Here is a 13,681-nt window from a genome sequence, read left to right on the forward strand (position 1 = left end):
AACGAACCAAATAACAGGTTTCCGGTACGGAATATCGCGTTTCCGCAACATAAACACACGTTAATGATTGCGGAAATACGTGATTCCTGAAACGGAAATCTGTTGGAAACATGTAAAAAAGTGTTCCGGTTCCCTCGAAAACACAGCGACAAAAACATGAGAAACCGTAATGTATCCGCTAACGGAAACACGCGTTTGCCGCTGTGTTTCTGCAACAGAGTCACGTGTTTCCACCATGTTTAAGTTTACCGATACTTGGTTTTTCGTCCTGTGTAAGAACTGCATCAATGAGGAGTTTTGATACTTTCTCCACTGGAACTGTGGCATGGTGAAGAATGAAAGTAAAGCTATTACTAGTACACTGTTTCCCTCTGTTAGATTCGATGAATTCTTTAGACTGTTCACTCATTGATCCCTGCACCACCCTCACTGGTGATGAGTCAATCTGTATATTGAGACTGAGGGCCTGCTATGGCTTGACTGTCTGGTTGAATTGGTTAGCTTCTTTATCTTCTTTACCACAGACAGGAGGTCCTTGTGCTTTGTAAGGTTTGGTTGATATTTGTTTTGCTGTCATGGACTGGCTGTGCACCGAATGGCTCAGTTCATCTTCACCCTCACAGATAGGAGATCCTTGCACCTTGGTTCTTCTAGTATTTCTTTTGACTGGACCTTTTCCTGTTTGTGGAATGGCTTCCTAAGGAATAGCCTCCCCGCAGACGTCCTTTGGGGTTCGTTTGTCACTCATTCATTTCTCCCCCACGGACGTCTGCTAAACAGAGCCGACATTTGTGTTCTGGATTGTTTGAATAAGCCAATAAGCGGTTAGTCGTTGTGTCACGATTAGCCAATCACGGGCTGTGATATAAGAGGAACGCCACCTGGTGCGAATTATTTCCCGCGAAAAGAGATTGCTCGACAGGAATATTTATTCGACCGTAAAATACGGCTTAAGTGATTCCATATTCTCATTCCATGCCTATGCATGGATCAGACTCCAAAGAAAGTTGTGAGAAGCGAATTTTTTTGTTTTCTTTGCGGCTGTAATTTAGGAAAGGACCGAGTCCGTGTGTTTGGAAAAAGCGCAGTCGACATTGCAGGGCTCATCGAACGCGCTCTGGACGTTGATGTGTCTGTGTATTCATCAAGTGAGTTATTTATTTGCACAGCTACCTGCCTGAGACGACTCAAACGTTTAGAAAAAGTCACCGAAAACTTTCAGATGATAAATGAAATTAGAAGCGACTTTGAGAAAGGAGGCTTAAGAAGCAAGCGATTAAGGAGAGATTCAACATCAGAGATTGTCGCAGCATGTGAACCATCGAAGTCAACACAGAACTTTTTGGCGGAAAAGAGCACTGGCAGTGGTGCTAAAAGTGCCGCTAAATCATTGAGCTTCAATTTGCCCCCGGTCCTTGTCACTCCAGTTGTACCTCAATCGAGAACTCTGGTTGAAACGAGCGCTGGAATTGGTGTAAACAGCGCCGCAAAAACACCTACCACTTGTACTTCTTCACTTCTTGATAATACATATGGCCCAATGCCAGGAGGATCATTTTCTGTTTTAAATTTTTTTGTTCCACCGTTAACGTCAACACCTGCAGCAAAGGCGAAACCAAACGATGCTATAAGCACAACTACGACGGTGAAACTGACCATCAACTACCCAAGTAAAGTAGTGGAGAAAGTTCTTTCAGAAGAATACCAGGCCATTGGGAAGGCTCTTGCCTTTGGGTCGCCGAAAAGACTGGTAAAGGCGGTAGTCAAATGTAAAGCGTTGACTAAACACGTTGCCGAAACTTTGCTGAATACAGTGAACGCCAAGGTGAGTGGAAACAATCCATCGCTGTTGCGGAAATGCGAACAAAGCGATTTGAAGAAATTTTCTTTTGAGGCACTTTGTGAGGAGTGGAGAGAAAGAGCTCCTCTTTTCTTCGCATTCTTGATGACGTGTTGTGGTTCCGGTGTAGCAAGAGAAGATGTCAGATGGCTTCCCAGCACGGCAGTTGCGGGATCAGTTTTGCTCAAGCAAAGAAATCCAGCCTTAACGCCACTGCAAGTGTTCTAGGAGTCCTTGTAAAAACTGGATCTATGGAGGTACTGTTTTGTTATTTTGATCATGTTTGTTTGTTAATGAAACACATTAAACAGTGTTTGTGTGGAAGTTGATTGATTTTCCTTTGCATTCCTGACAAAACTGACAATTGAGCACCAAGTTGCTCTTAACAAGTGTCTTATTTCATAGCTGTTCTTGCTCTTGTGGATAGAAATGAATCTATATATTCTCCAAGAGACACACCTAGCCTTGTGTGATTCATGTTCTAGTAGCAGGTCCCCTATGTGGGTACATTTTAAGTGGGTGGGAGACATTTCATTGATCCATGTAAACATGAGTATCCATATTAAATTTATTTTGCTGTCAAACACACTCAGTTACATTAGAAAAAAAAACACTTGTATGTTTGTGATGAATGTGACTGGAATTGCAGCATAAGCAAGTTCCCATAGGGAGACAGTCATCCCTTTGCATTCTAGTGGTTGCTTACAGTTTGAATATTTTTTCACATATTAGGGGTTTCCACTTATGTGAGCTTCAACTTTTATTTTTAATTAAGTGCAGTGCTCTATTGATTTCTTGAAGGCCACACCGAACAGAATGTCCAAGCTAAAAGTAACATGTACCAATGCCTGTGCCTTGAAGAAGCTTGATGTCTTGGGAGAGAATCATGACAGCCCTTTGAAAGCAGTCAAGGAAAGAGTCACACAAGAAAATGTCAAGCTCAAACAACTCGAACAAGAGGCAGATAGTGTGACTCACAGGTGTTATGATGTATGTCCGAATGCATGTCCAGCAGCTGAAGCCTCCATTCTAGCTTCTCAGAGAGTCAAGCACCACCAGATGGCTTGCCACCCAGGGTTCACCATTGCTTTTGACAACATTGATTTGCAGATCAGCAGTAAGAACATGACAATGTCAAAGCAAAATCGTGACGTACACTGGGTCAACCACAAAATGTTTATTAACAGGGTGTCTGGAAATGACCTGCCTAATGATGGCCCTCAGTGTGACTTGGCTACAGTCTCCAATAGCAGTTTCCTTCCAAGTGCAACGGATCACCAACGACAAAGATTCAACTATATCGTTCTTGTTTCAAGGATACTTGTTCAACACTTTGAGGCCTTTGAACCTCTGAAGAATGTCTGTATTCAGCATATCCCTCACAAACACAGCAAGGAGATGTCAGAAAAATCCACAAAGGTATTAATGGTTTTGATTCCTATAGTGAAACACCCTAACAGAAAATACTAAGTTGTTGGTTTTTAATACAATATTTAAAAAATAACTGTTAATGTCTTTAAGAACTATGAGATCAATTTTATGTTTATCCTTGTTGTTGAATTATAATTTTTGTGCTACTGTTCATAGTACATACCCGTTTCAAATACCTAATTAATATAGCTCCATTTAGTTTTTGAGATTTAATTGCGTTAAATTGTGTACATTTGAGACTGGATACACTCTGCAAATTTCAAAAGTTCCATTGGAAAAATCCACACTTTACCCAAATTAGTTGGGTCATTGGAAAACCTTTGGTGAGGCCAAAACACTTTAAGAAAGTGTGGTAGGTAAAGTGTGTAATAATGTTTCTAATTGTAGAATTTCAAACTGAACTTGGCTTGCCAACTGGCATATGTAACCAATTACTCTTTTCTGTACCATTTTTATTTGAAAAGGTATCCCTTCGCCTAGCTACTTTAGAATACAGAAACTATTTATTGGCGGCTAATAATCCTTACCCTAACTTATAGTGGTACCAGGGGAATGAAGTAGTAGCCCTTTTAGGTTTAGCCTTCTCATATAGAAGACCATCAGAAGGACCCCCCAACCCTAAATACCAATGGAATTAATTTTTAACCCAAGGGCCCCAATTCTTTATGCAGAAATGGAGGGTGGACAGTTTTTTTTTTTAAGTGTAACAATAATTATTATCAATTACCGTATTTATTCGAATAAGCGCCCAACCTCGAATTAGCGCCCACCTGAAAGAAAAGCCCATCCTAAAAAAGGCAGGAAAAGTTAATAAGTACCCAGCCTCGAATAACTGCCCACCCACCCTACCCCACCGTAAAGGTACAAAATTTAATAAGGGCGGTTAATCGAATAAATACGGTATTATGTGCTTCCCCTACTGACCCTTTAATTTTTTTGTATTAAATTCTGAACTCGCTTCTCTTTCAAAGGTTCCACTTGGAATAATATTTAACAATGAAAATGCAAATGAAGATATGCTGGAAATCCTGCAGCAGTTTTACACCTACCTCCCAAGTGACGGCCATGAATCAGTTGACCCACAACTATTTTGTGGAGATCAACTGACAGTAGAACGCGCAGTGAATGTCATCGCATCAGTTGCCAATGGCCACACCCCAGAAGATCGCCTGGAGGGAATGAACTTCCAAATTGGAGACTGGCATGCAGGAGTGAAAATTTTGTCTGTAAGCTTTGAAGATAACTATAGAAAATGTTATTTGTTTCTTGGTTGGTTTTGTTACTGCCTTAAAACTCCATCTATTTCCTTTAAAATGTAACCACCACCAACACCATCATAAACCTCTTGCAGTTCGCACGTACATTTTTTATTAGGGTAAAATGCTGCCTATCACATAATTATTGCATTCCTTTTTTTGCTGCATGTATCAATGCAAAGCCAGTAGTATCTTACACTGGTCATGCATGTACTTGCTTTTGTTTTTGTTAAAATATAATACTGGTTAAAAATTTCCAGATCAGTTTTTAGACAGTTAAAAGGAATGTTATGACAATTATGCAACTTAAAATTAAACAACATATGAAACAACACCTGCCATGTTATGAAATGTACAACATTACCTGCTTTTAAAATGTTTGCTTATTTTCTATTTCTATTCACAGCTTGTCTTCAAAAGGTTCTTTACAGGAAAGTCAGAGGGAGACTGCTGTACCTTGTACTCTGATCGTACACTCATCAACCGCCGTAACGTGAAAGCAGAACCTCAAAGTGCCTATCGCCCAGACCGAGATTTTCTGGAAATTGTGATCAAATCAAGAGTCATTGCCGCAGCAATGTTACAACTTGGTTTTACTGGGAAATGCAGCCAACCAAGCAAGTTTCCCTTACCTGATAATTTGCACAAACAAAGTAAACTTATCAAACTGCAGTACTTGCATAATGCTGCAGCACTGATTGTGGACAACTTTGTTTTTGATGACAAGTCAGTTAATAAGCTTCTTGATCAGATCTTGACTGTGCAACAAAGACAAGATACTGCTGATGAACAGCCCCGAACAGCAAATGGACGATTTCCATGCAGGTTTTTTCTGGTTGTGAGTTCTCCTTCAGATATGATGGTGCCAGTAGGAGAAGACATGAAGCATCACACAATCCCCAACCTCTCACTTCAGAAGAAGCATGTATATCTAATGATTCTAGTGAAGCAGTGATTTCCAATGGTCAAAGTACAACTGATGAAAGTGGTGATGATGTATTCAGTTACAACTGTGCCCTATTGGCAGACGGCTTATCCTTTCTTAATTTCTTGGATGCAGTTAAGGAAGGAGACGGTATAAGATTAATGCGTCAGTACCGCTATATGTTGCTGTATTGCCGAGCAGATGGCCATAGCAGCAACAAATATGCACTGGAGTGTTTGTTCCAGTCCTTTTGTGCCGACTCACTGTTATCTCCACGAGACCGTGAACGGTTTGTATGGAACCGATCTGTCAACAACAGAGGAGGGAGAGGAAATAACATTCCACATGATTTAGAAGTGGAGCACAGCAACTTATTCAATAAAGGGGCCATAAGAAATCTAGGCCCAAATGTGACAGACAAAGCAGTTGAGCGAATTTCGCATTCTGAAAATGGGACAACAGAAATGTCAGGTGTTGTTGATCAAGACATCAAACGTATACGTAGTTCTGGGCAGCACACTAGCAGTTCAACTGAAAGAGATCTGGATGAACTTGTCAAACGAGCTTTGGAAACTGATGTGTTTACATTTTCACCTAACCGAAGGTATCATCACTTTACAAACTTTGAGCGGGATCCCTGGACAAGAACCTGGACATGACTAAACTATATAGCTGGATCAACCAACATAAGAAGAATATCATCCGTGGTAACAAGTCACGATGATGCGCAGTATTATTGAAACACTCTACATTACTGAACTGATTTATACTCCAGATCAGGCCACTAGGCATTTCTTTGAGGAGAGAGCTGCAGTGTTACAAGAAAAGTATTAATCTTGAATGCTTTCCATTGAGGCAGAAGTTTTTGGAAATTGCAGTCAGAAGCCAAATTGAAAGGCCTTATTCGGTTCAGTCTAACCAGGCAGATTGTTGACCATTGACAAAAAAAGATGAAGTTTACCCTACCAATAAGATTGCATGGTTTTGTTTTGTTTGTTTGTTTGTTTTTTTTACCCACACAGAAAAAGCCTTTTCATTTGTCTTGAAATTACCAGTCTTTATGAATTAGAAACTTTGCCTTGGTGGAAAGAAGCTCAATGCTTGAATTCTAAGGGGGGTGGGGGGCATAGGAGATACATGAATGAGTTGCATCAGTGAAATGTTTAGGCCATGTGAATATGTATTATTATTTATTAGTCATTGTTTTTTGTGGAAGCAAGATCACACAACAGGGACCTTTTACCAGTCAAATGGGTGTAATGGGGTGTCAAAACTGTAATGGCAGCTAAGAATGTAATGGCTATACAGCTGGTAGTTCTGAAATGCTGTATGGAACTGTTATGGAGCTTGTTTCTGTTATACTTTAAGAAAAAAAATAGCATCACGCTACCAAATAAGTTATCACATTGGCTTTAATTAGGTGTGAAAGGTATCAAGCAATCATACCACACTATTACACTGATGACCCTGTCCAGGAATGTTCCACTTTTGTTTCTGTTTTACATCTTTCAGTTTGTATTAAAAAAAACATTTTATTCCAGGAATGAAATATGTCCATCACTTAAGATTTCTAAGGGAAAATAGCAGGTCCCTCATCCCCTCCCACCCCCCCCCCCCCCCTTAACAAAGTAGAAAGACACAAAAGAAAAGCGAGAAATGAAAACAGGGACTCATAACAACATCCTTCTCTGCAAATGCCAAGTTTTCAAGTACATCCATGGCAGCTCCTGGTACTTCACAATTTCCGGACCGGTTTACAGAACTGTTAGAGACATCACATGTACTTATTTCGAGTTGGGACAAAGACATATTATCAATTGTCCCACTGTTCATTTAGGTCATCAAGTTCATAATCGCAATCCCCATGGATTTGGTCATCATCAAATAGGTCTTCTATTTCTAATACATCTCCATACACTTGACTTAAGATTTCTAAAATCTTAAGTGCATGTTTCAAATTCCATATTTTTACAAAAAAATATACATCATCAATGCTAAAAATCTTATCTGCATTGTCCATAACTTGGGAAATCTGAAGTTCAGTAAATCCCAATAGAAACTGGGGATTTGTAAGGGTTTTCAGTTGACCACTTTCAGACTTGTTTATCAATTCATAAACCAGTACCTTGTGATAAGCATGAAGCTTTTCATAAAGGGTGTCCCTTTGTTGTGTTGTGCTTTGTCTTTTCCTTGTTGGGGTATCCTCTTTTCCTTCATTACTGATCCCAGGAAAGGTTGTCAGTTTTCCACGGTCTAATGAACTACACTTGCACTCAGCTGCTTAGTTATCACAACACAAGTGCATTGGTTGTGGAACACTCGATGGCCCATCAAATTTCTCAAGGAGCATTTTTCTTCTGCAATCTTTTGTTTTGACATAACATTTCATGTCCTTGTCCACATGATTCAGGAAGTCCTTGGTAAATAATATATGCAACACTTTGTTTACCGTCTCTTCCTGCCTGCCCTGTTTCTTGTATGTATGCTTCAATGTTTTTGGATGGTCCAAAATTAATAATTCGGTATACACCCTTGCAGTCTACACCCATGCCAAAGGCAATTGTTGCCACAAACACTCGCACTGGTGAATTGTCAGCTTGGAAAGCCTCCAACACAACTTTTTTGTTCCTATCAGGGGTGCAAGAATGCAGCATTTCGAGAAGAACCTTTCTTGGATCACCGGAGTTGTCCGCATAAAAGCTGCTTCCAAGCATCCCCTTTATGATGGAATAGATAACACCACATTGCTTAATTGTCTGGCAATAAATTATTGTTCGAGTAGTTGCCACTTTCTTCTCTTTTATTTCCTCCACCAACCATTTAAAATACTGGTCAAGTTCTCTTTCCTTCTCTATGTAGAGCACAGAATATGCTATGTTGTTCTTGCTGGGACTCTCGTATATTAGATGAGGAGTATTCAACTGAAGTACTTCTGTTATAGTCTCCCTTGTTGAGCTTGTGGCTGTGGCAGTTAAAGCGAATATGTTGATGTAAGGTGCAAGGGATCGCAGCTCATGAAGCTCAGAGTACGTTTCCCTAAATGCTGCCATGTTGCTAGTGCTTGAGGTACCCCTAGTGCACATATAAATAACAGCAACAAAAGGTTAACCAGAGATAATAAGCCACTTTAAGTTTGTTATAATCACTTAAACAAGATTTATTTGCAGCTCCATGATGTAATTATGCATTCAGTTTGTTCAACATTGTTTCGTGTTAACATAATATAATGCATAACTGCTTACTTTTCCTTTGTTACTAAATGTTCTTGTTCAGTGCCTACAATTAGTTAACGAAGCTAAAGGCCCGTTTACACGACCGAAAAAAATGGAACGGCTCGGATAAAAAGACGAACGGCTCCGACAAAATTTGACGTGTAAACGGTACTTGACCCGTTCCAGTTTTTTCCGTTCCGTTCCTTAAAAGGTCCATAGGCGGCTATGGACCCTTTCGGAACGGAACCGATAAAAAACGGTTCCGTACCCACATTTTTGTTGTCTTTTCAACGTGTAAACGCTCGCTCTTTTTTCGGTACCGTTCTGTTACATTTTTTCTGAGCCTGTGGTGCTGCAGGTCAGTTGTTTAGCGTACGTCATATGCGTGTTAGAAGAAGAAACTAGAAAGTGTTCTTAGATACTCGAAAGCTAGCATACCATTGATCGAGAAAGTAAGTGCTGTATCAAGATCAAACCAAGCACTTGTTCTTGGGATTTGCCGCAAGCTCCTTTCGACTGTGAAGTGCGATACAAGGGCTGTTAACAGGAGAACCTTAAGCCTTGTTTTTCAGTCCTATAAATTCGGTACATTCTCTCATGGGGTGTTTACATGAGAAAACTCTCACCGGCGCGAGTTTCATTCTAGGATAACTTTTTGATTTTGTATCGCGTTTACATGATGACTGGGCCATTTCATATCTCGTTATTTGAAGGTACACTTCATGTTGATCAAATGCACATGTGATTCCAAATCGCAAACATTACGCATGCAATACCCTTTACAGTCTACCGACAGACCGATTTCACACCGAAACGGGTGGTCGTTTCGCGTTTACATGATACCGTTGTTACGCCGCAAAATGTAACAATTGACGCAAAATGTAACATTAACGCGAAATGTAACAACTTTTGACGCGAAATGTAACATTAACCCGAAATGTAACAACTTTTGACGCAAAATGTAACAACTTTTTAACGCGAAATGTAACAACTTTTTGACGCAAAATGTAACAATATTTTTAACGCGAAATGTAACAAGCAAAATGTTACAGCCTTGAAATAACTGAGAGACTTGGACATGAGCCTTGTAGATAAAGTGTAAATTGTCTGGTGGTTACGAAAACAGTTTATTTATAAAGATTTCTTATAATATCAAATACACTCACAAAGGTCGTAAAACAGATTACAAAAAAGTTACAAGTCATGTATAACCTTGGAAAAGCAGTATTGACAATAACAACAACGCTAACTTATTAAACATAACGTGTGGAAAATATCCCAAGCTATACGAAAAGAATATGACTAGAAATGTGAACAATAACTCCGTAGGAAACACGCACCAATCAGCAGATGAAAAAGTTAAAAGTAAAAGTTAAGAAAGGTAATCTTTCAAACGAAAATTTTGAACGTAGTTAATAAGACAGATATGAAATTTCTCATTTCTTACCGGACTTCCAGTAAATGTGAGAAATTTCATACCAACCCAGTCCTGCTGCCTTAAAACTTAACCATGCCGACGCCCATTTGACACTGTTGATTATCTCACGCAGTCGGATGACTGCTCCGCTACACTTTCCTTTTATAGCCATGATTTTTCTCATGCTAACTTTCTTTATATCGGCCATATTACTTAGTTCTGGCAAGTGCACTCTTGGTAGTGGTTGTCTGTCAACAGCGTACTTGAAAAAACGAGAAACAGCCCTTAAGGTTTGGCGCATATAAGGATACATCGCGAGAGTCCACATAATGATCTTTTCCTGGACATCTATATTTAATACTCCTTCTTCAGGGGATTCAAATGATGTATCATTGTGGTCTGGAGATCTTACATCTAGGTTTTGATAGACAGGATCGTTTTGCAGTTTAACATAATGTTCACCATCACCTTCCGCAAAATGGCCTATGTGAAAACTATAAAGAGGGAGGGACTGTAGTGGTGATATAATGGCCGTTGCCGAGGGCCCAAGGGATGAGATAACAATGAATTCTACGTTATAAAGGTCTGCTGCAGCTTGAAGAGTAAGATGATCCCCGTACGTGCCATCTTGTGCCATGGTTTCTATATACGTCGGCCACGCAACTGTAGTAAAGTTTTGCAGATGTGGATGGTTCTCTAAATACTCTACGATCTCCTCTCTTGCAGTTTCTTCGGAGCGATCAATTCCAACACTTCTGAGAGACTCGCAAATTACTGAAAACTGACAATTTCCATCTCCTGGAGGATCATACGAAATGAGGAAATGTGCTTCCTCGAAACGATCTTCCATGAACTCCCTTTCATTTTGATATGAATGTTTATACTTGCTTACATGAAGTGCTTTAGCGCTTTCCGCTTTCTTATCATGATCATTCACATTCTTTTGTTTCTTCTTTTCTTTCTCCATAGTTGTACTTGTGATATTACAAACTGAAATCCACTTGTTAATTCGTTTTCCAGTGGACGGCGATGAAAATGCAACTTTATATAAGCCATTTTTAAGATTTCTCTTTAAGATTTTCCCCTCCAAGACATATCTTTTCTTGACTATTTTACTACCAGTTGAGGGATGTCGAATGAGAACATTTTCTCCGATATCGTAAATCGATGGGGGATGTTTCTTGGCCTCTTTGTTTACCATACGGTTTGCGCATTTTTCAGTGGCAGACAAAGCTTGTTTTCTGGTAGCTTTCACATGCTTGGAGCGCGATCTAAAGTCCTTAGGGCGTGGCCTAACCATGTCTTCATATTTATCTAAAGGCAAGTCCCATTCCTTTGCGCACGTGTTACCTGTGTTATCTACAAGATTTGGCTTTCGGCCAAAGTAAATTTCAAATGGGGACTTCCAAGCAAGTTCCTCCTTTGGATCTTGGTTTAGTGCTTCAGTGTAACTCGGTAAAGCCTTGACCCAATTTACTCCAGCCTTCTTCATTGCGAGAAAATCATAGCTTATTTTTTTCCTTAGTGATCTATGACCTCTTTCCACTTTTCCCTGTGATTGGGGATGGTAGGGTCGTCCTTTAATGACTTTAATTTTGAGTTTTTTACAAAGACGAGACACTGCACCGTCAAACTCTGGCCCTTGGTCGTGCTGTATTACGCGTGGAACTCCATTTTCCCTGTAAATACGCAGTAGCTCACATGCTACGTGAGAGCTTAGCTTTCGCTCCAAAGGAACCAACCACTGATATCGACTAAAGACATCCATAACTGATAGCACATATTTAAACACTTTACCTTTGTGTTTAGTTTTTAGTTTTTCCATGTCGACTAAGTCGATCTGGTGTCGTATCTGAACATCTCGTGCGCGAATCGGACGAAGCCTTGCTCTATTTTCGAAGCGAGCATTGAGTTTCTGATGAACGGTGGATTTTGAGAGGACTTCGTGAACATTCCGCTCGGAAACGCCACTGTAAGAATCTTTAAGTTTGTGGTAAAGTTTCCTTGTTCCAGATCCTTTGGATTTTTTAAAACACTTTTTCACCACCCCTTTCAGTGATGATTTCTTTACGATGGGCTTTCCTTCGAAGCATAACATACCTCCCTGTAAGGAAAGTTTATCTTTGTTGCGCCAGAACCTCACTCGTGCAGCGTTTTGCTGTGCTGTTCGCTCCTTGACAGGAATGTTAAACTCCCCTTTGACCATCTGCACAAATATGTCGTAGGTATCATCATCTAGGGTCGTTATTCCAAATCCAGGGTGGATGTAGCTGAGGAAAATCACCAGAAAAAGTGTTCCAAAAACACAAGACTTCATTGCTGACTTATATAATCGCTCCACACAAACAGAAGAAATAGGTCTTTCTGATTGACAGCACAGCTCGGCTAGAAGCTAGTGGCAGTCATTTTAATATGTCCAGACAGTGTCTATACATTGTCTGACCAGTGTCTAGACAAAACTGAAGCGAACTATTTTGTAGTACCTTTCAATGGTTGTCTTTACCCTAGGCTGTTAAGTAAGACTTAAGAGCTGCTAAATTTTACTTAACCAAAAATTCGTGTGTGAAGGCCTAAGTAAAATCTCAAGTAACTTTACTTTGAATCTCATTAAAGTCGGAAAGCTGAAACGATTCAACAAAGTTTCAAGCGACTTGAAAACCATCCTTAAAAACGACTTAGCTGACTTGCGGTTACTTGCGGTTTCTTGAGTTTTGAGAAAGGCGAAACATGTCAATTAATCTTAATTATGTTGCGTGGGAAAATAGCCTTAAGGGACGGACCATTGGAAAACCTATTGGGGGGGAACGGGGGGGGGGGGGGGTGGGGGCGGGCAAAGTACAAAAAAATATTCGCCCAAGGGAAAATTAAATGAAAAAAAAATTCATGCACGCCAATTAACCCTAAAAAATATTCATGCTATGGCCTAAAATTTTCATACAAGGAATTTGATAACGAAAAAAAATTCATACGCCTCGAAAATTCCCCACCCCCAAACCAATGGTCCGTCCCTAAGTTAACCTGAAGTAAAAAAGAATCGGTTGTGTATGAAGCTTTATTTTACTTGAAGTAATTAAAATTTACTTGCCCTGAAATATTTCTTAGCTTGTTTAGGCTCTAGTGTAAAGACTACTATGGAGTAAAATGGCTAAGGGCAAAAAACATACCTCAAATATTAGCCCAGTAAAGGTGAGGGCACAAAAAAACGTTTTGTAAGTCTATTTGACATTATAAGAAAACTTTATAAATAAACTGTTTTCGTAACCACCAGACAATTTACAATTTATCTACAAGGCTCATGTCCAAGTCTCTCAGTTTTTTCAAGGCTGTTACATTTTGCTTGTTACATTTCGCGTTAAAAATATTGTTTCATTTTGCGTCAAAAAGTTGTTACATTTCGCGTTAAAAAGTTCTTACATTTTGCGTCAAAAGTTGTTACATTTCGGGTTAATGTTACATTTCGCGTCAAAAGTTGTTACATTTCGCGTTAATGTTACATTTTGCGTCATTTGTTACATTTTGCGGCGTAACATACCGTTGCGAGATTTCGTACCGGAGTGAAATTCTTGCCCCATTACAAGAACCGGGGTGAACTCACGTCGG

General features: G+C 39.7%; 1 protein-coding gene across 1 annotated transcript in view; it reads right to left on the reverse strand.

The window, feature by feature from the left end:
• Positions 1-7,264: 7,264 nt before the first annotated feature.
• The window catches only part of LOC140929460 (ATP-dependent DNA helicase RecQ-like), a 7,506-nt gene continuing 1,089 nt past the window's right edge, over positions 7,265-13,681 (reverse strand). Inside the window, exon 2 of the mRNA XM_073379253.1 lies at positions 7,265-8,524. Within this exon, the coding sequence (XP_073235354.1) occupies positions 7,792-8,524 (733 nt within the window). The 3' untranslated portion in view covers positions 7,265-7,791. The remainder of the gene's footprint in view (positions 8,525-13,681) is intronic.

The sequence above is a fragment of the Porites lutea genome, chromosome 3 (genome assembly GCF_958299795.1).
Source record: "Porites lutea chromosome 3, jaPorLute2.1, whole genome shotgun sequence".
Classification (NCBI taxonomy): domain Eukaryota; kingdom Metazoa; phylum Cnidaria; class Anthozoa; order Scleractinia; family Poritidae; genus Porites; species Porites lutea.